General features: G+C 45.8%; 2 protein-coding genes across 2 annotated transcripts; both read left to right on the forward strand.

Moving 5' to 3' along the window:
- The first annotated feature begins 2259 nt into the window (after positions 1-2259).
- rnf168 (ring finger protein 168) lies at positions 2260-8738 on the forward strand. Its single transcript, XM_084950972.1, has 8 exons — positions 2260-2554; positions 2810-2998; positions 3487-3685; positions 3945-4015; positions 5268-5423; positions 5596-5681; positions 7282-7351; positions 7423-8738. Exons 2-8 carry the CDS (start codon positions 2852-2854, stop codon positions 7999-8001), a joined length of 1308 nt encoding a protein of 435 aa, XP_084807098.1. The 5' UTR covers positions 2260-2554; positions 2810-2851; the 3' UTR covers positions 8002-8738.
- A 109-nt stretch (positions 8739-8847) lies between these two features.
- LOC146372727 (transmembrane 4 L6 family member 1) lies at positions 8848-21962 on the forward strand. Its single transcript, XM_084950973.1, has 5 exons — positions 8848-13821; positions 20632-20700; positions 20847-21001; positions 21156-21348; positions 21450-21962. The coding sequence occupies exons 1-5, from the start codon at positions 13645-13647 to the stop codon at positions 21468-21470; spliced, it is 615 nt and encodes a 204-aa protein (XP_084807099.1). The 5' UTR covers positions 8848-13644; the 3' UTR covers positions 21471-21962.
- Positions 21963-22614: the final 652 nt, after the last annotated feature.

A 22614-nucleotide genomic window follows, 5' to 3' on the forward strand; every position in this document is an offset into this window, starting at 1 on the left:
TGTAGCCTCAGTTTCCTGTTCAGGTGTTGTAGGGATTGCAGCCAATCATCTTCTCGGAGGAGCGGCTAACACGCTTCACTCTGCTTTGGTCCTTGGCAGAGACAGCAGCTTACCAGGTGGTAGTGATGGCCAAATGAAGCTTTCTGAAGCTTGTATTGAAAAACGCTTCATTACTCGAAGCTTTTCAACACAGTCCTCTCTGGTGACATCTGGTGGCCAAAAATATGAAGAGCAGCTTGAATCCACAAAATAAAACCAACTGCTTCATTATGATTGCCCACTCTACAGAGTGGAGTTCTGTCTGATATTGGGCCGCCGTTGTGTTGCTTTGAACGTGTATTTTGGGGGGTTAAAAAAATGTGGTTTATTTGTTTAATACATAATTATGACCAGCAAATTTTCCTTGTTTAAACGTGCACCATTGTGAGGTCTTTCTTTGCTTTTCACTTCTTGATGTTGGTAAATACAATAATTGAAAAATACCACGTTACATATAATATACATATAATAATGTACAACACATTATGGAGTATGCTTCTGCTGTGAGGTCCTGCCTCCATGCACTTATGAAATTAATCGCAAGATGGGTGTATTTATCAATAATATTATATTAGGGAAATTTTCCTATACATATTTCTGACCTGGGGGTAGAATTGATTGTGAAATGGAAAATGCTTATGAACTTGCAAATTAAAAACATGATGCATTTAAGGTAGCCCTTTTTCATTTTTATTTAAGAAGAAAATTCGTTCCACTGTGCGATGGCCGAACCTGTTCCTTTTCGTGGAGATCATTTCTTCTGCATTAAGGAAAATCCCCTCACATGGAACAGAGGAGGCTGGAGTGCAGAGAAACTGGTAGAGATGCAGTTATACAGTCTACCTGGGCCCCACAAACTATCAGCTAAAGAGAATAAATACATTAAATTGCTGCACATTTGGCAGACTAACATTTTAAGATTAATTGAAAAATAAAATATATATATTTTAATATTAAATGTAACGAGTCAAATGGAAGTTTTTCTAAAGTTATTTGATGATATTTATATTATGAAAAACAGATTTTTGACATTTTGAGTTTTTCCCGTTTTCAGATAAAATAAACACGCACAAAACAAAAGCAAACAGCCAGAACACAAAGCTGGAAAACCCACCCGACTGACCAAAATCTACTCAAAATACTCCCACACAACAGAAACTCCTCTCTTCCTCGCTGGCTCCAAATCTCTCAGTGGAAATATCAGTGGTTCGCTATCTGTCACCATCAAAACACTCCACAAATCCCGCGAATGATTCGCTTCCTTATAAACCATTGAATCAGACACCGAAGCAGTCACGCTCTAAATGAAGCTTCGGACGTCACTGATCACGTGACTCTGGCCAAACGAATCAAGCTTCGACACAGTGCTTCTGAAGCAGTGTGTTGATTTTTTTTGACACACGCACCGGAGCGTCAGCTTCAAGCGAGCCATCACTACCAGGTGGTAACAGAGAAAGTAAGCACCGATTCAATGATGAAGGAGTAAAAAAAATATTCTGCCTTACAGAGGGCAGGATGGCCATGTTTGAGTCATTTAATCAACACCCCTGAGTCATTCTAACTGTCAGAATCCTCGAAACACAGGCTGAGGAGGAGTGGCAGCAATCTTCCACTCCGAGCTCATTAACCAGCCATAGACCCAGACAGAAAGCCTGACTGGCTCCTGCATTTCAGCAACTCGTCTTTACAGCAGTGGCGGGAGTAGATTTACTACTTAACATCTTAAGTATCATACATTAACTACTACGTGTGTGGTTTTAGTACTAAAGACTGCCCAAAACAATTGATGGCTGCCCTCTGACACCCCTTGGAACCATCGCCAGGTCCATCACAGCTGACCCCTCGCACCCTGCTCACCACCTGACGGCACTCAGGTCAGTCAGGTCCCACACCTGCAGACTCACAAACAGCTTATTCACCTGGGCCATTCAAACTGTAAACAAACACTCCTCTTGTCTGTAATTTATTACTGATGTCTTACTTATTATATTTTTATTCCATGCACAGTCTGTGTGGAGCACCCACACTTGAAATACATGTACAATGACAAAAAAGGCTATTCTATTATGGGTTTGCTGCGGTATCTCTGGTTTGTGTACGTTATTTACAGTAAACCGCTGAGCTTGTAGAGCTGTGAACAGCAGGGGGCGCTCCGTGAGAATTGGGTTAATCCACGAAGAAGAAGAACACGAGAGCGACGAGAGAGAGGGAGGGAAAATTGTTTTGGTCCAAAGCGCATGCGCATTGTGCCAACAGCCTGTTCACGCGGGTGTTCAGTGCTAGCCGGTTAGCTGCAGTAAAGTCGGTTAAACTCCGGCAAACTCAGACAGTCTTCGTGCAGCCGTTGGTCTCAGGTAAAGCGTGGCAGTTTCCCATAAGCCCCGTTTGTTTCCGGGGTGAAAAAAGAAGTTTGGCGCTGTTTTTTCCGCGGTTTAATCCGCCAACGAACCGCTGCTAGTTCGGACATAACACGAAGCTAACGTCAACGGAAGCTTTAAACGGCCCGGCTGCTCAGGTGAGTCCAAGTAATCGTGACGGCATACTTCCGAAACACAGACACCTGAGCTAGCTGAACTTTGACCCCGTTAGGTGCTGTTGTAGGAATGGATTGTTTACTGGCTCGCGGACCTTGGGGTCAGAGGTCAGCAGCGGGCTCTAGCTGCCACAGGGGGGAGTATTGAGCAGTAATCGAGTACGTTTCCTTTGACAGCTCAATCCTGGAGAGAGGAAGTACAGCACTACCTGTCTCATTGAGTTCCTCTTTGTTTAGGTCCTTCCTTGCTGAGCTGTAACGTCTAAGAGGAGGAGGAAGATGTCTCCGGCGTCAGAGGTTGAGGGCTTGGACGTAAGGGGGCGGGGCCAGGAGACTACGCTGTCCAAAGAAGACTGTCTGTGTCCCGTCTGCCTCGAGATCTTCATGGAGCCCGTCACACTGCCCTGCACACACACCTTCTGCAAGGTAACACGCACACACAATGAGTGCGTGTAGCTCAGGTGTGTTAAGTTACCTGCACGACCAGCAGGTGTGTGCACAGACAGGTTAGGGGGTGTGCGTGCGTGTGCCGCAGTAGTCAGGACCTTTTTTGTGTGTGTGTTTCTGTTTTGTCCTTGAATGACATCATCAGGCTTATTCATTTCCTGTGACTGAAGACGTGGCTTCAAATAAAGTGAATTATAACTGCCCCGGTGAGAGCTTCAGCTCCTTCTGCTTCAGTTCCACCAGTCACACACCTGCATTCTAACCTGAACAGGCCAGCAGCAGCCAATTAAATGGCCAGTCAGTGACTGGACTGATGGCGTTTAGCCTCCAGAGCTGATCTTCATGTCAGAGGTCAAAGGTCTGCTGGATGCCAGCACCTTCAGCCTGACCTCACACATTACAGTCATATGACTTCTCCTCAGGGCGCTCCGGCAGAACTAGGCCTGACTGTGTGTGTACCTGTGCAGGTGTGCTTCCTGGAGTCGGTGGATAAAGCCACACTGTGCTGTCCCATGTGCAGGAAGAGGGTTTCCACCTGGGCTAGGTTACACAGCAGGAACAACACGCTAGTGAACGAGACACTGTGGAGGCGGATCCAAACCTGCTTCCCCCGACAGTGCGAGCGTCGCCTCAGCGGGCAGGGTGAGGCCGAGGACCCCCACTCAGGTAACGCGGACACAAGTCTTTGGCTCAAAACTGCAGTTTGTGAGGGGCAGCCAATCAGAAAAGGTACTGCTTTTGTAAAGGGTGAGGGGCAAACAGCATGTTTGACGGAAGCTCAGAAAAAGAAGGATTACTCTGAAACGTGAACTATGCAGAGCTGCTTTCTTATAAGTCAATGTGATGTTGAACCCACTCTGTGTGTGTGTGTGTGTGTGTGTGTGTGTGTGTGTGTGTGTGTGTGTGCGCGCGCGCGCGTGGGCAGCATTGGTGTGTTTCCGCAGAGTTAGTGAACCTGGAGAGCTGAGGCAAGAGTATGAGGACCAGATCACCAAAGTGAGTTCAAGACACACACAGTCTTTTGCTCTGGATGTGTGAGGATGTGCAGAAGCCTCAGTGTTACACAAGAACCCCAGGGACTTAATTTGGACTCCATAGAAATGAATGTAAAACCACTAATGCGGCACACCTGGCTATTTACAGGCATTGTGACGTCAAGGCTGCTCTAATGTGGGCCAAAGCTGATCAGTAAATATTTAGGGAACTGTAGGAAGTGAAGAGACGAATAATTACTGCTGATGAGCTGGGTCAGAGCTGGCGAAGTGGGCGCGTTGCTGCTGTGCAGGGCAGCAGGGGACGCTGATGAGGGGCTACAGGTTTGATGGCGAGGAGATAAAACCCTGTGACTGTTCTACTTCTACAATTATTTTTTTAAATGTGTTTCGTAGCAGCTGTGAGTAGGGCTGCAGCTGCAATACACCCCATGCCCCCCTTTAGATTCACCCCTGTTTGCTTCCACATGTGATAGGATATCTGCCTTCAGTCTCAGTAAGGCTCTGCCTCTTTACGCTTGGTGGTATAAACAGACTCCGCCTCCACGTTAAACCCTGCCAGCATCATCGCTGCTGCTGTTGTGTTTTTGCGGTGTCAGCTTATGTGGTCAGACGTCTTATTCACAGGCTGCTCATAATGTTCATCCTTGGTAATAATTTAAGTTATTAAAGTGTGTCATTGTGTACCTTTGTTTATGAGTTTATGCTAATGTGTACTTTTACTTTACAATCTCTAATAAATGATCTAAATCACTGATAAAACTAATACAACTTAAATACTTCAAATCTTGGTTCAAATGAGGAAAAACAAGATTAAATTTAGCAACTTAAGAAACGATCTTTCACCATAAATGCTGTTGTTGAGTGAAAGCTCACCGCTCAGCCATTGGTGGGCGTGGCCATAACACATTTGTAGTTATTCTCACCTGTGACTGAAGCTCTCAGCCTGCGGTAGCACCCTCCAGTGGGTTAAACACATTTGTGTAATAAGAATCCATATTCTCCTGTGTGTGTGTCACTGACTTTCACACGTCTGTGGTCTCACTCTGATGTCTCGGCCTAAAGGTCTGAAAAGGTCCTGGAATTTCCTTATAATGTGCACGAGATCTGTTGTGATGATGGCCTGTGGTTTGTGTGTCATCTGACCCAAAGAGGATGCCGATTAGATACTGATGGGTGTAAGGGTCAGTCCGCATCGGACCTCCTGATGAACACACTTTGGTCATTCAGGTAAATCTCTGTCTGTCCTCTCTCAGCTGACCGAGGAGAAGCGGGAGCTGCAGGAGGAGGAGAGGAAGGCCAGTGAGGAGTACATCCAGAGGCTGCTGGCTGAGGAAGAGCAGCTGCTGCGGGATGAGAGGAAGAGGAGGGACGAAGACGAGCGGCTGGCCAGACTGCTCAGTGATCAGCTGGTCAGTGGTTGGTCCACACTGGGAGAGGCTTATAGATACAGATGCCTCACAGAAAATCCCCAATATTTGATTAAAAATCAGAAACTGAAGCGTCTCGGCTTGTTAACCAGTGATCAGTTGGTAGATTCTTTCTCTGAGGAAATTTATCACCCTCTCTTTCCCTCCTCGGCAGAACCCTCCTCCTCTCGAGGACAGGGGTCATGTTGCTGTGACACCACTGAAGAAGAAGAAGGCGGCCCCTGTGGGGCACATCGAGAAGTAAGCGACTGTTTTAAAGATCAAGGTCATTGAGAAAGACTGGTTAGAGTCACATGACCTGGAGTGTGTCAAAGTAAACTTTATTGTCACCTCTGCTATATACAGTACAGTATATAGAGAGAAGAGGCGGCGAGGCTCCAGTTCCATTCAGTGCAAAAAAACAATAAAAATAGGAAGAGTAAGAAATAAATATACACTTTGAGACTAAGGTAAAAGGAGTAAATATACACTTAAGCTAAAAAGGATCAATAACAGTCTAACTTTACAATTTATAATTCAGATTTAAAGTGGCCTTGAAGTGACCAACGTAGCAGCTTTACAGTTTACAGTATGAGTGATTTAAAGTGACCAACATGAGCAGGATTGTCCATAGAGCACCATCTGTATTTACCAAGGCAGCAGTATGTGGAGTGCAGTAGAATCAGTTAGTGGGTGTGTGTGGTGAGGGGGAGTGGGAGAGCTGGTAGTGAGGTCAGGAGTCTGATGACTTGTGGGAAAAAGCTGTCTCGCAGTCTGGAGGATCGGGCCCAGATGCTGCGATAGTGTCCGCCGGATGGGAGGAGGGAAAAGACTGTGTGAGGGGTCACGCACGATGCAGGAGGCCTTACTGATGCAGCGTTTGTGAAAGATGTCTTGTAGCAGAGGGAGAGATGTTCCGATGATCTTGGCAGCTGCTCTGACAATCCGTTGTAGCCGGCAGTTTCCAAACCAAATGGGGATGCAGCTCGTCAGCTCTGTAGAACATGGTGAGGGTAGGAGGAGGGAGGCTGGCCCGCTTCAGGCGTCTCAGGAAGTGAAGGCGCTGCTGGCCCTTTTTGGTGATGGAGGTGGTGTTAGGGGTGCAGGTGAGATCGTCTGAGATGTGTACTCCCAGGAACTTGGTGCTGTTAACAGTCTCTACTGTGGAACCGTGGATGCTGAGTGGTGTGTGGGTGGAGCGAGTCTTCCTGAAGTCAACGACCATCTCCTTGGTTTTGTCCACATTCAGCGACAGCTTGTTCTCACTGGTCTGACTTCCCTAGTGGGGGGAGGGGGTGGCTTTGTATGCATGTCTCACATTAGCATACAGTAGGCCAGTTGTCCTGTTTCTCCGTGTGGGACCACAAACAGTCCAGTGTGACATGGTTAGGGTCTCCACATATAATAGTGAAGGCCTCGGGGTGTTGTGTCTGCAGTCTTGCTGTGTGTATTTCCTCATAGGCAGCTGTAATCACGGTAGATTGGATGGTTGTTCAGAGCAGAGAGTTTGTCAATCGTGTTCTGTAGCGAGTTCGCGTCGCCCATTGTCACTGTCGGGATTGATGGTTCAAATCACCTCCGGTGATCCGCTTTCCTCACTTTCAGCTTTGCTCCAGTCTCGTGGCCTCTGTAGCTTGGCCGGGATGCTGTGTCGCATGCCGGTCTGTGCCTTTGTATTTAGTGCCAGCGGCTTTGACTTGGAATAGACAAAAGGCCGCCGTCGCTTCAGCGCCATCTTGAAAGTATGTGACGTCAAACTAAAATCACTGAGCAGGAAGTGCCTCCTCAAACGTGGACAAACGACTCACTGTGTCGGGAACGCCATCTGTATGACTTCACACATCTCTATTTGTTGTTTCAGGTTCCTGTGCCCCCGAGTGGCTCCGCCCAGCTCCACCTGTAGCTCCGCTTCCAGCCTTGTGTCCAACAAGGTGAGTTTGAACTTGTGTTCAATTCAGTGTTATTTATATAACACCAAATTACAACAGCCTTCCTGTTTCAGGAGAACATCCTTGTTTCAGAGGCAGCGCTACCGGCAGAACGAAGACCACCTCAGCTGGATTATTATGGGCCTGAGACTGAGCTCCGCCCACCCGAGGAGGTGGCCAAGCGTCAACCAGGGAGTCAGGCAATCAGAGACGGAGGATGTTCATCAGTGAAGAGGAAGAGCTCGGAGCTGGAGGCCACAGAGGAGGCGACAGCAGACGCCAAGCGAGTCTCTGCCCATTTCCTTGGCTCCTCTTCCTTCTCCTTGCTGGAGGCGGCCGAACAGGAGCTACAGGAGAGGAGGAGGCAGGAGGAGGAGGACAGACGGCTCGCTTTCATCCTGCAGAAGCAGCTCGACCAGGAGGAGAAACGGCGTGCCACTGACAGAAGCAAAGGCTCTACAGACGCCTACCAGCTCCGCCCACACCGACGAGCCGAGGAAGAGGAGGGCTGCGCTTCCATCATGCCAGGAAGACCCTGCAGGAGAACGCCAAAGAACTGTACCGCCAAGCCCTCTGCCTCCTCCTCCTCCTGCTCAGGGAAGGGGAGCAAACAGACTCTTTTGACTGAGATGTTCTCCACCTTCAGCAGCTGAGGTGTCCTCTGCCTGCTCCTCCTCCCCCCCCTTCCTGCAGGAGCATGAATAAATTGAGCTGTCAACCTGAGCGCTGTTGTTACTTTAAAACACAGAAGACCAGAAGTTTGTGGACACGCCGCTGCCTCTTACCTGTGAGTCGTCATGGTGAGCACACGGCGGTCCACAGATTTGATGGCAGTGACCGTCCACTGGGGAATCGTGAACAGAGTTCATGTGTTTTACTTTGAAAAGTTCTGCTGGAGAATGACTTCATGCCTCTGCACGTCATTCAGCTGGAAGGCTTCTTTCTCATTGGTGGAAGCGCTGGCGAGGACTCAGTGCCGTCAGGTTATTTTTACCCGTTTGCCAGATGACACCGAGTCACCATTATATTTCCAGCCCCAGCTTCTGTGACTCCGCCCACGTCTGGTTAACGTGTTGATGATTGGTCAGGTGGTGTGTGAATGTGTCTCCTTAGTGTTGTTGCTGATGTCACTGGTGTCACATGATAGAATGTGAGGAATTGTGGGATACGCTGCATGCTGACTGCAGTGGGTCATGTGACGCTACATCTGATTTATTTTTATGGTTTGAATGTTGAAAGTGGGAGTTTCTGTTTGTCCCAGGGTCACCTGAATGCAGCACTCACTCGTTTAAGCGGCACATGGCCGCGCCATACAGTGGGAGGGGTTAAAGAGGCTGCCGTGTCAACCTGTTTGTCATTTGTTTTTCTGAGAAATAAACCATCACCATCATCGTTTCCTGTTTTCTGACACGAACGAGCAACTCCCCATTCACTATTTTGCCCAAAGGAGCTTCGGCAGACAGACACCCAGGGTTCAAACCACTGACCTTCCACTTACAAGATGATGTGACGATTATCGGTGGAGCCTCTCTATGACATCACGTGGGTCTCACAGTAGAGTTAATTCTATGCACATACAGCTGTGTGTGTCTAACATATTAAACACTGACATTAAATACATGAATAAACGAAAACCGTGTGAAACGATCCAGCAGTCAGAGCGAGGACTGTGGGTCTGATGGCTGCTCCCACAGGTGAGACCACAGGTAGAAGAATAAAGAATCCAGGTAAACGTTAGACATTACAAAGTGACTGAGGTACTGCGTCCTGATTGGCTGGAAAACCAGAGAAACGGATCACACTTCAGCTTTTTAAAACTTTTGAACCCTTTACATGGTTTTTGTTTTGCTACGCAGATGATATCCAAATGTACCTTCCTCTAAATTTGGATGCCCCTTCCACATTCTCGCCTTTGTTTGAATGTCTGCAGGAGGTTGAAAGACTGGCTATCCCAGAATTCTCTTATCTTAAATAAAAGCAAAACAGAAATGATTGTTTTTGATAGCCACGTTCCCCTGGGCCAGCTAACTGATACAGTGGGTTCTTTCGCCAACCACCTTTCTCATTCTGCCAGAAACCTCGGCGTGCTCATGGATAGTTCTTTTAAATTAAAGAAGCAAGCATCCACTGTGCAAAAAAAAGCTTTTATCAATTATGCCGGTTCGAGCCCCGGCTCGGACAGTCTGTCGTTGTGTCCTTGGGCAAGACACTTCACCCGTTGCCTACTGGTGGTGGTCAGAGGGCCCCGGTGGCGCCAGTGTCCGGCAGCCTCGCCTCTGTCAGTGCGCCCCAGGGTGGCTGTGGCTACAATGTAGCTGCCATCACCAGTGTGTGAATGTGTGGATGACTGGATGTGTAAAGCGCTTTGGGGTCCTTAGGGACTAGTAAAGCGCTATACAAATACAGGCCATTTACCATTTAACCAGCACCAGAAGGCATGAGCAGATCACCCCTGTCCTCGCTAAACTACACTGGCTTCCCATCAAATATCGCATTGATTTCAAAATCCTTCTGCTCACTTTTAAAATTCTAAATAACCTGGCCCCTAGCTACCTAACTGATCTGCTTGATCTGTACAAGCCAAAGAGAGCACTAAGATCCTCCAGCCAACTGCTCCTAATGCAATCAAGGTCTCGTTTAAAAACCAGAGGTGACCGTGCTTTTGCCGTCGCTGCCCCTAGACTCTGGAATAATCTCCCAGTGGAAATCTGTACATCAGAATCAATTCAATCGTTCAAATCCCGTTTAAAAACACACGTTTAACTTAGCTTTTGAAAACAATTAGTGTGACTTTCATTCGGCCTGCACTACACCATGTAAATGCAATTTTAAGTACAATTGTACTATTTGTTCTGCCCGCATCGCAGTTTTATCGTGAAGCACTTTGATGTACACTGGTCTTTTAAATGTGCTATATAAATAAACTTTGACTTGACATGACCTCAGACTGAGGAACAGAAAGCATCAGCAGGTCAGAGACTCGGGGTCAGAAACCAGGTCACTGCGTATGGTCTAACAGGAAGTTACATCGCCACACGGCTTTCTGCGGTTTCCCTGCGGTCATGTGACCTTGGTGACTGATGTCAACATCCCCAAGGAGTCATGGTTTCCGCTGTGTGACCTAATGAGCTCCACGAGAAAATGTGAGGAAATCGACCGCATCAGGCCTGATTGATGAGGATGCTTCAACGCGGGCGCCTCGGCTCGCCATTTAGGTTCCTCGGACTGCGACTCAAAAACTCCAGAGGAGACGCTGCTGTGGACCAAAGTTTACTCCAGTTCATCAGAATCAGAAGAGGATGCTTTAAAGTTTGTAGCATTAGGGGCGTGGCCTCTTTGACGTACAGGTGGCACAGACACTGATGTCTCACTGAGATTTTTCTTTTTCACTCACATGAGCTCGGGCGCTCGCTCTGAAGTATTTAGTATGAGCTCGCCTGTCCACTGTGGGCTGAGAACTGATCAGCTGCTGTCTGTACCGACGCAGATGAGATGAATGAGTATACATATCTAGTACCGTGCATACATCTCATCATTCTCACATTCCTGCTCTTATATTTGGTTGTTTCTTGCATTTTGCAGCTCTGTTGCTTGTGAAGCTGGCACACAAGAATTTCACTCACATGTGCTGTGACAATAAAACTCTTTGATTTGACTACAGAGAAAAGCAGCAGAAACATCTGAGCTGAACAGGCACTGATTTGATCTTTGAGTGGCCTGTGACCTCTGACCTCCTGACTGTTAGGAGGTCTTTCTCAGGCCAGCCTCTGGAGCTGTGAACTTAGTTCTGTCTACAAATGCACCAAAACCTCCAAATAATTAACTTCTAATATATTGTGTCTTTCAAGGCCTCGATGTAATCGGGACCAGTCATGTTCTCCCTTTATGCCATCCGGCTGACCAGTCACGATCAGTGGTGACAGAATCGACTAATAGGAATCCACCCTGAAAAACCTCCCTCCTCGTGTTGAGCTACAGGAGCAGAATCACCAGCTGCTGCGTCGCATCATGTGTGTGTTTGTAGGTCCGATTTTATCCTGTTTATTTCTGTTTTTCCAGTTTGATACCAAGCCGGTCCTGTTGAGGGTAAGTTTCCATCTTTTGTACTTCCTGCGTGCGTAATAGCGGGAGGCGTGTCCTGGTGCATGTGCTGATAGATATTTGTGGTTGTTCCTCAGTAGAGTCTGAAGTGGATCGTCAGTCAGCCTTCCCGGTGAGTCGACTTCTGCTATTATTAATAGAAACATATGACTGTTGCTCAAAGTCTGTGTACTGTCACAGATTTAAAAAATCATCTTACCAAATAAACTAAAAACTGAGAAATTATATTTGTAAATGGGTTTAATAATTTCAACATAAAAGTGCAAATAGAAGGAGCCTTTATTCATGCTTTTACTTTGATGAGATTTGTAGTTTGACCTGAATGATACATGATCACACAGTTTTGTAATTATATTATTATTTAGTGATTTAAACACTCGGGGACTGAAGAATGAGTGATTATTAATCTGTGTGATTGAATCAATGTTTTTATGTCACATCTTTAAACACGTTTGTATTATTAATAATGATTATTCAATAACTTCAGACTCGACTCAGACTATGACTTTACTGATATTGACAGAAATATGAATGTGATTATTTCAATGACATTTCAAGGATGATTTTGTAAGTTTATAAATAAGTTTTTAAAGAACCAGATTAAACGAGTCACATCACAGCATAATTAGAGGAATCCAATAACAGGAATCTGAAACGAGGACTCATTTTACAGGAACCCGATCACAAAAGTCAAATTACAGGAGTCATATTGAAAGAGATTATAGAACCAGATTATATGGGTCAAATCACAGGAGGCATATTACGGCAAATTACAGGCACTGGAATACAGGGTCAGACTAGAGTCAGAATATAGGAGCAAGATTACAAAAAACAGATTACAGGAGTCAGATTAGAGCAGTGGTTCCCAAATGTTTTTTGCTGGGACCCCCTTTGTTTTACAAGAAAAATGTTCGCGCGCCCCCCTTCCCGCGCGTGCACGCACACATCCTCCAACCACACACACACATATTTTGCTCCATTGCGGTTTTTTTCACACCTCAAACATTTAGTAAACAATTAAGCAAATACAAGTAAACTGCAATAAATTACAGGTAGTAATAAAATAAACTACTAACTCTTTTACGCTGCGTCCACACCTACACGGGTGCGCAGCTGTTTCGTCCACGTAAACGACGTTTCGAATCACCGAAAACGGAGATCTTTTAAAACTCCGTTTTTGCGTTTACGTGTGGACGAGGAATACAGAGTTTGTCACGCAGCGTCAAAGGTATGTGCCTTTATTCACATCACGCTGTGCACCACGTTATTGTTTACATGAGATGAATTGCAGAATGGCAGATAGAGACAAAATACTGTTAATCTGACTATCTGCAGGTTTTACACGCAGTTACTGTTCCTCCATTTACAAAGGCAGAGGCGTCACGGTGTGATTATTTTACTGTAGTTGTTTTTTCCTGTGTAATAATATTCAACATTGCATCAATACATTTTTCAAAAATGCCTCTCTGTGCAAAATGGGTTTAAAAACATAAACAGCTGTGGGATCCTGTTTGTCTGTGATTTGAACCGGGGGAACCAACTGTGGCAGGATCAGCCTGATGTTATTTGTATCCCGCTGTAACTTTACTGTATAAAGAGCTCACATCTCCAACATGTCAGGAGCAATTAGTCATTACAACAAGTGTTTGTGAACTAAAAATCAAGAATGTGGGATCCTGTTTGTCCGTGATTTGAACAGCCCAGCGCTGCTCCCGACGAAGGAAAGACCAATCCTGCAGGGAGACCTACCTCGGCACTTGTGCAGGTGAAACCAAAGGGAAGATTTGCTTCACCATATTTTCTAGTCTTTGGCTTAGAATGAAGTTGGTTTGGAAACATATTCAGCGATGCTTCAGCTCCTGCTTTGCGTTTGTTTGGCCGCCCCGTGCTAGCAGTGTCCAAGCTTTGTTTTTTTCCCCCCGTTTTCATACCGCGCCCCCCCCTGCAATGGCTCTGCGCCCCCCCTGGGGGGCAGCCCCACACTTTGGGAAGGTCTGGATTAGAGTAACCACACTACCAAGATTACAGAGTCATATTAGAAGAGTCAGATAATGCGATTAAAATTACAGGAGTCGGATGTTAGATATTTGGTTTAGAAGAAATGATAATACTATGAAGGATGTGTTTTTACCTTCAGAGACTCGCCTGCGTTAATCTCATGACTGTTTTCATGTGCAGTTTCTATAAAAATCTAGATGTGTGTATCAAGGTGTCTGCGATGTGTGGGCGTGTCTCTAGTTCCCATGGCAATTGTCTGCATACTGTGCAACATCCTGCTACTGGTTCCTGAGCTGAAGATCCAGTTCCTGTTGGACGGTCATGTGACTAGAGAGGCTACCTGGGCCACAGGACTGTGGGGCTCTGGCTTCCTGGTGAGTGTGTGTGCATACATGGACTGGTTCTTATACTTAATATATATATATGTACTACTTTAACATGCCATCCATGTGTGTTTGTGTATGTGACCTTCAGATCAGTAGGCCAAAGTAGGGATTCTACATATCGCCTTACTTTGGACCTTTCATCTCTTCCTTAAAGTTAAATAAGGTCAGCTTTTATAAAATGTCTGTTGTCTTTGAAACTAAGCGTCAAACTCTGGTGCCTTCACATCTAGGAAACGATTGGGGTCCACCTGAAACAAAGGCAGATGTGAAATGTAAAAGTGAGCTCAGAGGTCAAGTGTGACATGATATTTAGATGCAAAATATGATGTGATAGTCACAATCACATAGTACGATTAAAAAGAACAAAGTAAACAACATGAGAATATACAGAATATAATATTCCCTCAAAAGTAAATACTGCTTATTCTTTTTTAGACTCTTTCTCCAATCCTGAGTTAACTTAAGTAATGACTTTCTCCAAAACATCAGTGTGTCTACTACACCTCAATCCTACAAGACTAGGGATGGGTATTGATTGATTTTCACGATTCCAATTCCAGTTTCGATTCTGTTTAACGATTCGATTCTTTATCGATTCTTTTTAAAAAAGGAGAACACTAAGGTCGATTAGCTCAGAACTTTGTTTTATATCTTCTCTTTGAACAAGATAGAAATTTAGGAGTAACATGGCCTTACGAACCCAACAGTGAGATCTTAAGACAGCGGTCCCCAACCCCCGGGCCTCGGACCGGTACCGGTCCCTGAGTCGTTTGGTACCGGGCTGCAAGAGTTGAGGCTCAGGTGTGAAATGTATAGTTTTCAGGGTTTTTATTGGTTTTCAGCGTTATTTTGTTATCGTTTTTATCGTTAACTCGGTTTTCCTGGGTCTTTTCACGTGTGTTATGAATAAATCTTCTTTTTTCGGTACCGGTACTAGTTTTATTTTGTTGTATTTATCCGCGACACCTTAAAGGCCGGTCCGTGAAAATATTGTCGGGCATAAACCGGTCCGTGGCGCAAAACAAGTTGGAGACCGCTGTCTTAAGAGATCCAGCCTACGGCTCTTCAATGGGGTGTCACGGGTCCCCAGGAAAAAAAATTGTAAATGTAAAATGATAAAATAAATATTCTTCTGTAGCAATAACAAAGTATAACATAAATTATTCTGTAGCAATTACACAAGAATATCCAGTAATGTCCCTGCCTACAATTAAACACATTCACTTACTGAAAATCATCTGCTGTGGCAAATGGGTGCAAGCCTTTGACCACAGACTGAGTCACTGCTCGGTGACATTCATCTATCCTGGCCTGAAAGGAGACGCTACCGGTAGACTGCAGCGAGAACTGCCAGCATCTGAGCCAGACTCTGTCTCTCTCATCATGGTCACCTAAATGCACAGTAATGGCAGGTTTGTAATAAGGCAGATCGCGCTAACATAATATGCACTGTTAGTTGATTATTTACCTGCCGCATTAACGGGAGAGGACGTGCAAACGTTACCGCTGCTGCTGGGTTGAGATTCACGAGTCCGGAGCGGAATTAAAAACACGACATTCATTTAAGGTCATCGCGTGTTTTGTGAGCAAATGCTTTTGCATATTCGTAGTGTTTCCTCCCTTAAATGAAATAGCTACTTTGCAAGTATTGCAAGTTGCCCTGTTGTCATCCGTTCTCGTAAAGTAGAACCAAACTTTTGAGCGTTTGAGCCGCTTAGGCGCCGTGTTTCCTGCCAGGTAAATGACGCTCCGCAACGTGGTGACGTCATTCGGGGCGACTGGAATCGATAAGGGAATCGTTTGCAAAAATGGCAAATGATTCCAAGGAATTGAAACAGTGGGAACCGGTTCTCAACAAGAACCGGGTTTCGATACCCATCCCTATACAAGACTGCTCAATAATTATAGGCCAATCTCCAACCTTCCTTTCATATCAAACATCCTTGAAAGAGTAGTTGTCAAACAGCTAACAGATCATCTGCAGAGGCTTATTTGAAGAGTTTCAGTCAGGTTTCAGAGCTCATCACAGCACAGAAACAGCTTTAGTGAAGGTTACAAATGATCTTCTTATGGCCTCTGACAGTGGACTCATCTCTGTGCTTGTCCTGCTAGACCTCAGTGCAGCGTTCCATACGTTCCCATATTTCATTGAGTGATTCAGTCACAGCTCGGGGCAGATAGCCCCCCCTGCAGGTTTTCCTTCCCAGTGTTTCCAAAGAAGTGTTTTCTGTTTTCTTTATAGGATTTTATACCTGACAGTATAAAGCACCTTGAGGCGACTGTTGTTGTGATTTGGTGCTATATAAATAGAATTGAATTGAATTGAAAAGTTGCATATTAATGATCATTAACTGACCTCCCAGCCCATTGTTTGTCAGTGGGCTGGCTTCAGTCATTGTACAAATGTCCTGTTTATAAGGTTGAAACCTGCAGTCAGCTGAGACTGAAGAAATCACCTGATGATGATGAAACGTTTTTCCCACTGAAAAGTCCAGATGAACAGAATTAACTTTGGGTACAGACCAATTACGTGTATTACCTGTGGTTTCAAAGGTTATTGAAAATGTTGCTGTTAAACAAGTAAAGGAACATTTGGAGAGAGCAGCTTTGCTCCATCCAATGGAGCTTGAATTTAGAATAAACCAACCAAAACTGCAGAGCTAATCTATTTGCTTATATGGAATAGAATAAACACTGACATTGTACATATACAATGAAACTGTGGGTGCTCCCCATCAACTGTCCAGGTATGAAATATAAATAGTAAGACAGCAGAGACAAGTATCAGACATGAGAGACATGTAGAGAACAAGAGAAAGGCACACATTAGAACAGACCTTCCCAAAGTGTGGGGCCCACCCCCTAGGGGGGGTGCAGAGCCATTGCAGGGGGGGGGAAACAAACAAACAACGCTTGGACGCTGCTAGCACGGGGCGGCCACACAAACGCAAAGCAGGAGCTGAAGCATCGCTGAATATGTTTCCAAACCAACTTCATTCTAAGCCAAAGACTAGAAAATATGGTGAAACAAATCTTCCCTTTGGTTTCACCTGCACAAGTGCCGAGGTAGGTCTCCCTGCAGGATTGGTCTTTCCTTCGTCGGGAGCAGCGCTGGGCTGTTTAAATCACGGACAAACAGGATCCCACATTCTTGATTTTTAGTTCAAACACTTGTTGTAATGACTAACTACTCCTGACATTTTGGAGATGTTAGCTCTTTATACAGTAAAGTTACAGCGGGATACAAATAACATCAGGCTGATCCTGCCACGATTTGTTCCCCCGGTTCAAATCACGGACAACATTTTTCTTGTAAAACAAAGGGGGGCCCAGCAAAAAAAGTTTGGGAACCGCTGCATTAGAAGAACAAGTTCCAAGCGCTTGGAAGTAGTGCAGAGGACATGCTCTGAGTGATCAGGGCCACTCAGACCATGGCTGAGATGGTGTTTGTTAACAGTCCGAATGGCCCCGGGGAAGAAGCTGTTAGTGAGTGTGTGGGACCTGACTGACCAGAGGTGCTGACCGGAGGGCAATGGGTCAAACAGGTGGTGGCTGGGGTGCCGGGGGTCACCTGTGATAGCCCTGGTTTTCCTGAGACAGGAGGATCAGGCGAAGACCTCCAAGGGTGTCAGAGGGCAGCCAGGGATGTTTTTGGTGTTTTAATGACCCTCTGTGCAGCCTTCCTGCTCTCAGTCGTGGCCCCTGAGTACCAAACACCAGGCAGGAGGAGAGCACCCTCTCCACTGAAGAGCATTAGCAGCTCCTGGTCCAGGTTATTCTTCCTCAGGACACGGAACAAGCGCAGCCACTGCTGGGCCTTCTGGGCGATGCTGTTGTGGGTCCAGGTGAGATCAGCCGAGGTGTGAGTGCCCAGAAACCTGAAGGTGGAGACAGATTCCACCTGTTCTCCATTTATAATGAGAGTGGACCTGTCTGTGCCTACTGAGGTCCATGATGAGTGCTTTGGTTTTAGGATGTTCAGCTTCTGTTTGTTTTCTGAGCAGGAGATTCTCTTCCTCCATGTAGAATAGAATAGCCCTTTATTGTCATTGTACATATACAGTGAAAATTGCACATGCGCCATAAGATGCTCCATAATCTGCTGTTATGGCACCGGTCCTGGAGTACATAAGCACACAGCCCGCTGCCCATTAACTTACCGGAGTCTTTGTTGCATCCTGGGGCTGGGGAACCAGCAGCTAGTCACCCAGAATGGCTAACTGAAGGCAGGACAGTCCTGATCCCCAAGGACCCCCAGAAGGGACCAATCCCCTCCAACTACCGGCCAATAACCTGCCTCAGCACCACGTGGCAGCTCCTGTCGGGCATCATAGCGGCTAAGATGAACAGGCACATGGGTCACAACATGAGCGGGACACAAAAAGGAACTGGCAGGAATACCAGAGGAGCAAAACACCAGCTACTGGTAGACCGAACAGTCAGCCGAGACTGCAAGACCAGACTGACCAACCTGTGCACTGCCTGGATGGATTACAAGAAAACCTGACTCAATGCCCCACACCTGGATCCTGGAATGCCTAGACCTGTCTACAACAGATCAACAGGATCCTAAGAGCCCTCATCAGGAACTCAATGGGGACGTGGCGAACAGCAATAGAGGCCAAGTGTTTTTCCACGTCAACTTTTGGGGGAGGCGGACGCCTCTGTCTCCCTTATCTTTCCTGCTTAGCTCCTATGTCCTTGTCTAGTCTCGTCTAACTCTAACCCTCAGAGATCCTTTCAGTCTCGTTCTTGTTCTCTAAAAAGTAAAGAAGAATTATGACTGTTGATTTGATCAACTGGTCCCTCAGTGCAGTTGACACTCTCTTCTCTACGAGGAGCCTGGGTTCGAGAGAGCCCCAGTGGAGGGACATTCCCTGCTGGATACACGATGGATGGGTAGCAGAAGTGGCGCGTCGTGTGCCTGGCGGTCTGTCTCTCGAGGACATCGAAGACATCTCCCTATTCAGAACCATGATAACGGGGTTCTTGCTGATCTGAGCTGGTTTGGCCCTAGCTTATCAGCGGCAGCTGGACGCTTGAAGACCAATGCCGACGAGAACAACAACAAATTCTCCCCTGATAGCGACAACGAGACTCCCTGACTCTCTCACCAGTTCCCTCCAGGCCACCTGCGTAGGCTGCAGACTGTTGATCTTCGCTTAATTGGGTGAAAGGACACTTCCTCAGGCTGAACGCAAGACACACATCCTCACACGCACGCACACTGACAAAGAGGCCATGTCTACACTAATACGTTTTCATCTTTTTCTCTCTGTTTTGGCCTCCCGTCCACACTGAGACGGCGTTTTCGGTCAAGGAAAACTGAGCTTTTTGAAAATGCTCTCCAAAGCAGATACGTTTGAAAACGCAGTTTTCGCGTTGTGGTGTGGACTGTGAAAATGGAGGGTTTGTAAAACCATGACGCATTTTAGTCATGTGATGCAGTCATGTGACCAATTCAACTAAGGTGGTGGACAGAATTTTGTTTGCTCTCAGTTTTGACAGCCCTATTAAAGGTTAATATCAGTTTTGTACATGCTCCAGAGAGCTTTTCTTCCAGTTCTTTAATTCTCACTCGTTTTTGCAACTTTGCACTCTCATATTACTCGCTGCAACAGCTCCACCTCATTGTCAGTCCATTTAAAAAATTTGGTGCTTTTCCTCGACATTTTGCCGCGACTTTCAAAGAGCCACAAAGTAAAAAAACAGCAGACAGAAATGAGGGAGGTTGAATCGTGTTACTTTACGCGCATGTACAGTACTGGAACGTAAGCGTTTTTGGCTGTTTCAATGTGGAAATGTGAAAATGATAGTGTGGACACGGAGCAGTTTTAGACGTAGGTAGTCAAACTTAGGGGATCGAACTACCAGAAGGCAACATTGCAGACATCGAGGACAGCTACAAGTACCTGGGGATCCCACAGGGAAATGGGAACCATGAAAAGGCCGCTAGGAAAGCTGCAACCACCAAGTACCTGCAGAGCGTCAGGCAAGTCATGAGGACTATCAACACCCACGCCCTGCCTGTGATTAGGTACCCTGCTGGGATAATAAGCTGGCCAAAGGAGGAGATAGAAGCCACTGACATCAAGGCAAGAAAGCTCCTGACCATGCACGGAGGGTTTCACCCCAAGTCCAGCACCCTGAGGCTGTACGCTAAGTGGAAGGAAGGAGGCCGGGGACCGTTGAATGTCAGCACCTCAGGCAGCAGAAACGTGAGAACGAAGAGGAGCAAGAGGAGGCACCATCATGGAAGGACAGGCCCCTGCACGGTATGTACCACCAGCAGATAGAGTAAGTGACTGATATCCAGAAATCCTACCAGTGGCTGGACTGAAAGACAGCACAGAGGCACTAATCATGGCAGCACAGGAACAAGCTCTGAGACCCACAGAGGCTGGAGTCTGTCACACCAGGTGCAGGTTGTGTAAAGATGCCCCTGAGACAATCAGCCATATCATTCATATTCATGTTATTTTAAATAGCTGAATTTGTGTTAGTACAAGTTGCTTACTGAGGATTTTTTGTGTGTTCCTGGTTGTGGTTTTATCTGCTCAGTGACTGTCGATAAAAACTGTGTGCTGGGTCTGGTACAGTACATTTTGTCTTTTGGGATTTTAATGTTTGACCTTTGACTCATTGTATTGACTTGCCAGTTACATTTGCATCAGTATAATTTGCTTACTGAGGATGTGTTTTTATGTTCCTCTTTGTGATTGGACCTCAACAAAGTTAAAGTAGAAAATGAAATCAAAGTGTAACAGTTTAACTAGAATTTTTAAACTCTGATTTCAGGTTCTACTTGGAGCTCGAGCCTTTGTCCAGAGCAGCAGAACCCGAGGCTGCTGTGCGTTCAGGAGTCAGGTGACCTCAGGCTCCACCCCCTCTCGCACTGATTTTCATCACAGATATTTTTTATCAAAGTGAAATCTGGAAACCACGTCTGTATTTTTCTGACACGTGTGAGCTGCTCCAGATGTTGTTAGTCATATCACGTCTCTCTTCTCCAGATGTTGTGCCAGCTGCTTTACTCCTGCCTGTGTCTGCTGTCTGCTGCCTCCTGCTCCCTGGTCAGTGCCACTGGTCTGTCTCAGGGTCCCCTCTGCCTCTACAACGACTCCTCTGGTCCCACCTGGGGGGTCCCGCTGCAGCCCCTCCCAGGCCGGTGAGACACACTCACACAGATGTTCTGAACTAGTTTTAGTGGTTTCCTGTCTCTCTGTCCCCAGACACTCGGAGTAATGTCAAAGATGTTTTCTTTGTAGCCTCGGACAGATGTTTCCTTGTACTCTTGGGCAGATATTTTCCTGTCTCCTTAGACACTCGGGATACCTGTTCAACAGGACTCTGTGGTCTGGGGTCTGCTTGGAGCCCAGCTCGGTGGTCCAGTGGAACTTGGTCCTGTTCAGCGTGATGGGGACTGTGAGCGGACTGCAGACGGTCCTCTGTGGGGCCAACATCCTGAACTCCATACTTGGCCTGATTCTGGGCCAGGGCCTCTCCCACAGTAAGGTCTGTGGGAGAACACAGCGTTGGACCATCTATTTATAACATCTGCTCCAGATTTAGCAGTTTATTCATGCCACACGTGTGTGTGTGTTTCTATGTTTCAGATCAGTCCAGTTTCAGTTTGACGTGGGTTCGATCCTGGGAGCTCCAACTGTGAGACTTTCACTGATGCACTTTAGATAATCAATAGCATGAAGATCAATAACTTGAGATACCTCGACCTTACGCAGGATTGCAGTACATGTACCTTTTAATAATTATTTATTTATTTTCCTGAATAAAACTATTCAAACATCCAGTTAAGCTAAATAATCAATAATAAAATAATATCCTCGTGCTTAATAAGAGCTTCAACAAATTCAAATGTTTGGTTAAAAAAAAAAACTAAATCATTGATTTTTGTTTTCAAAGTTAAACTCTGATTTTTATTGATTATGTTGTTTACTGATCATTTTATTAAACTTTTTATTTTTTTTATTTTTTATTTATTTATTTTGATTAGCATTCAAATATCTCAGTGTATACAGAATAAAGATCTACCACAAAGAAAGTACGAGACAAGGCTAATCAACAGTTATTGGCTGAAGCATACGCTTATGCTGTTTGTGTTTTTGTGATAATCCATAAAAACAAATAAAACTAAAAGTGTTAAAGATGTTTTGGTTTTAGTTGCAGAGACACTATCTGCAGATGTCACAGTTCTGATTACACTGATCATTCAGATAAGAACAACACAGTGCAAACAACAACGCTCTGTATTTATTCGTGTGTTTGTGGAGTTTGCAGTGTGATGTTTCGAGGTTATGGTCCATGTGGATGATGGTCCAGTGTGGCGTCTTTGAACCCTGAGCCATCCTGTTGTGTCTCAGTCTGTTTTATCTGCAAGCTTGCAGCACATAAAGCTGAGTTTTCCTCCTGTATTTGGGTGCATTATGACTCCAACTCCGACCTGTCTGGGGGTTTTGCAGGACTGTGTTGCTGACATAAAATTGTGGTTGGTGCTCAGCTTTTTAAACTTGAATGCACCAACAAACACTATTACACTATTCAGACTCTCGCTCCTCTTTTAAGGACGACCTTGGCCCTGAATGTCAAGGTGACCTCAGATGAAGCAGGGCTCAGACGCACGGCTCCAAGTGAACTCCACTGCATTAATGTGTGAGTGAGCCAGAGGTCATGTCCTGACAACGCACGTAGTGCGTTGTCAGGACATGACCTCTGGTTCATCAGAGACATATTCACACTAATGTCAACAGGAAGCGCCAAACA

The sequence above is a fragment of the Perissodus microlepis genome, chromosome 14, assembly GCF_051167445.1.
Source record: "Perissodus microlepis isolate ML-2025 ecotype Zambia chromosome 14, ASM5116744v1, whole genome shotgun sequence".
NCBI classification, from domain to species: domain Eukaryota; kingdom Metazoa; phylum Chordata; class Actinopteri; order Cichliformes; family Cichlidae; genus Perissodus; species Perissodus microlepis.

Coding starts and splice junctions, on each gene's coding strand:
- rnf168 (XM_084950972.1), top strand. CDS start 2,852: ATGTCTCCGGCGTCAGAGGTTGAGGGCTTGGACGTAAGGGGGCGGGGC. Junction 5,424..5,595: donor GACTGCTCAGTGATCAGCTG/GTCAGTGGTTGG, acceptor CCTCCTCGGCAG/AACCCTCCTCCTCTCGAGGA. Junction 5,682..7,281: donor CCTGTGGGGCACATCGAGAA/GTAAGCGACTGT, acceptor TTGTTGTTTCAG/GTTCCTGTGCCCCCGAGTGG.
- LOC146372727 (XM_084950973.1), top strand. CDS start 13,645: ATGTGTGTATCAAGGTGTCTGCGATGTGTGGGCGTGTCTCTAGTTCCC. Junction 20,701..20,846: donor GCTGTGCGTTCAGGAGTCAG/GTGACCTCAGGC, acceptor TCTCTTCTCCAG/ATGTTGTGCCAGCTGCTTTA. Junction 21,349..21,449: donor AGGGCCTCTCCCACAGTAAG/GTCTGTGGGAGA, acceptor TCTATGTTTCAG/ATCAGTCCAGTTTCAGTTTG.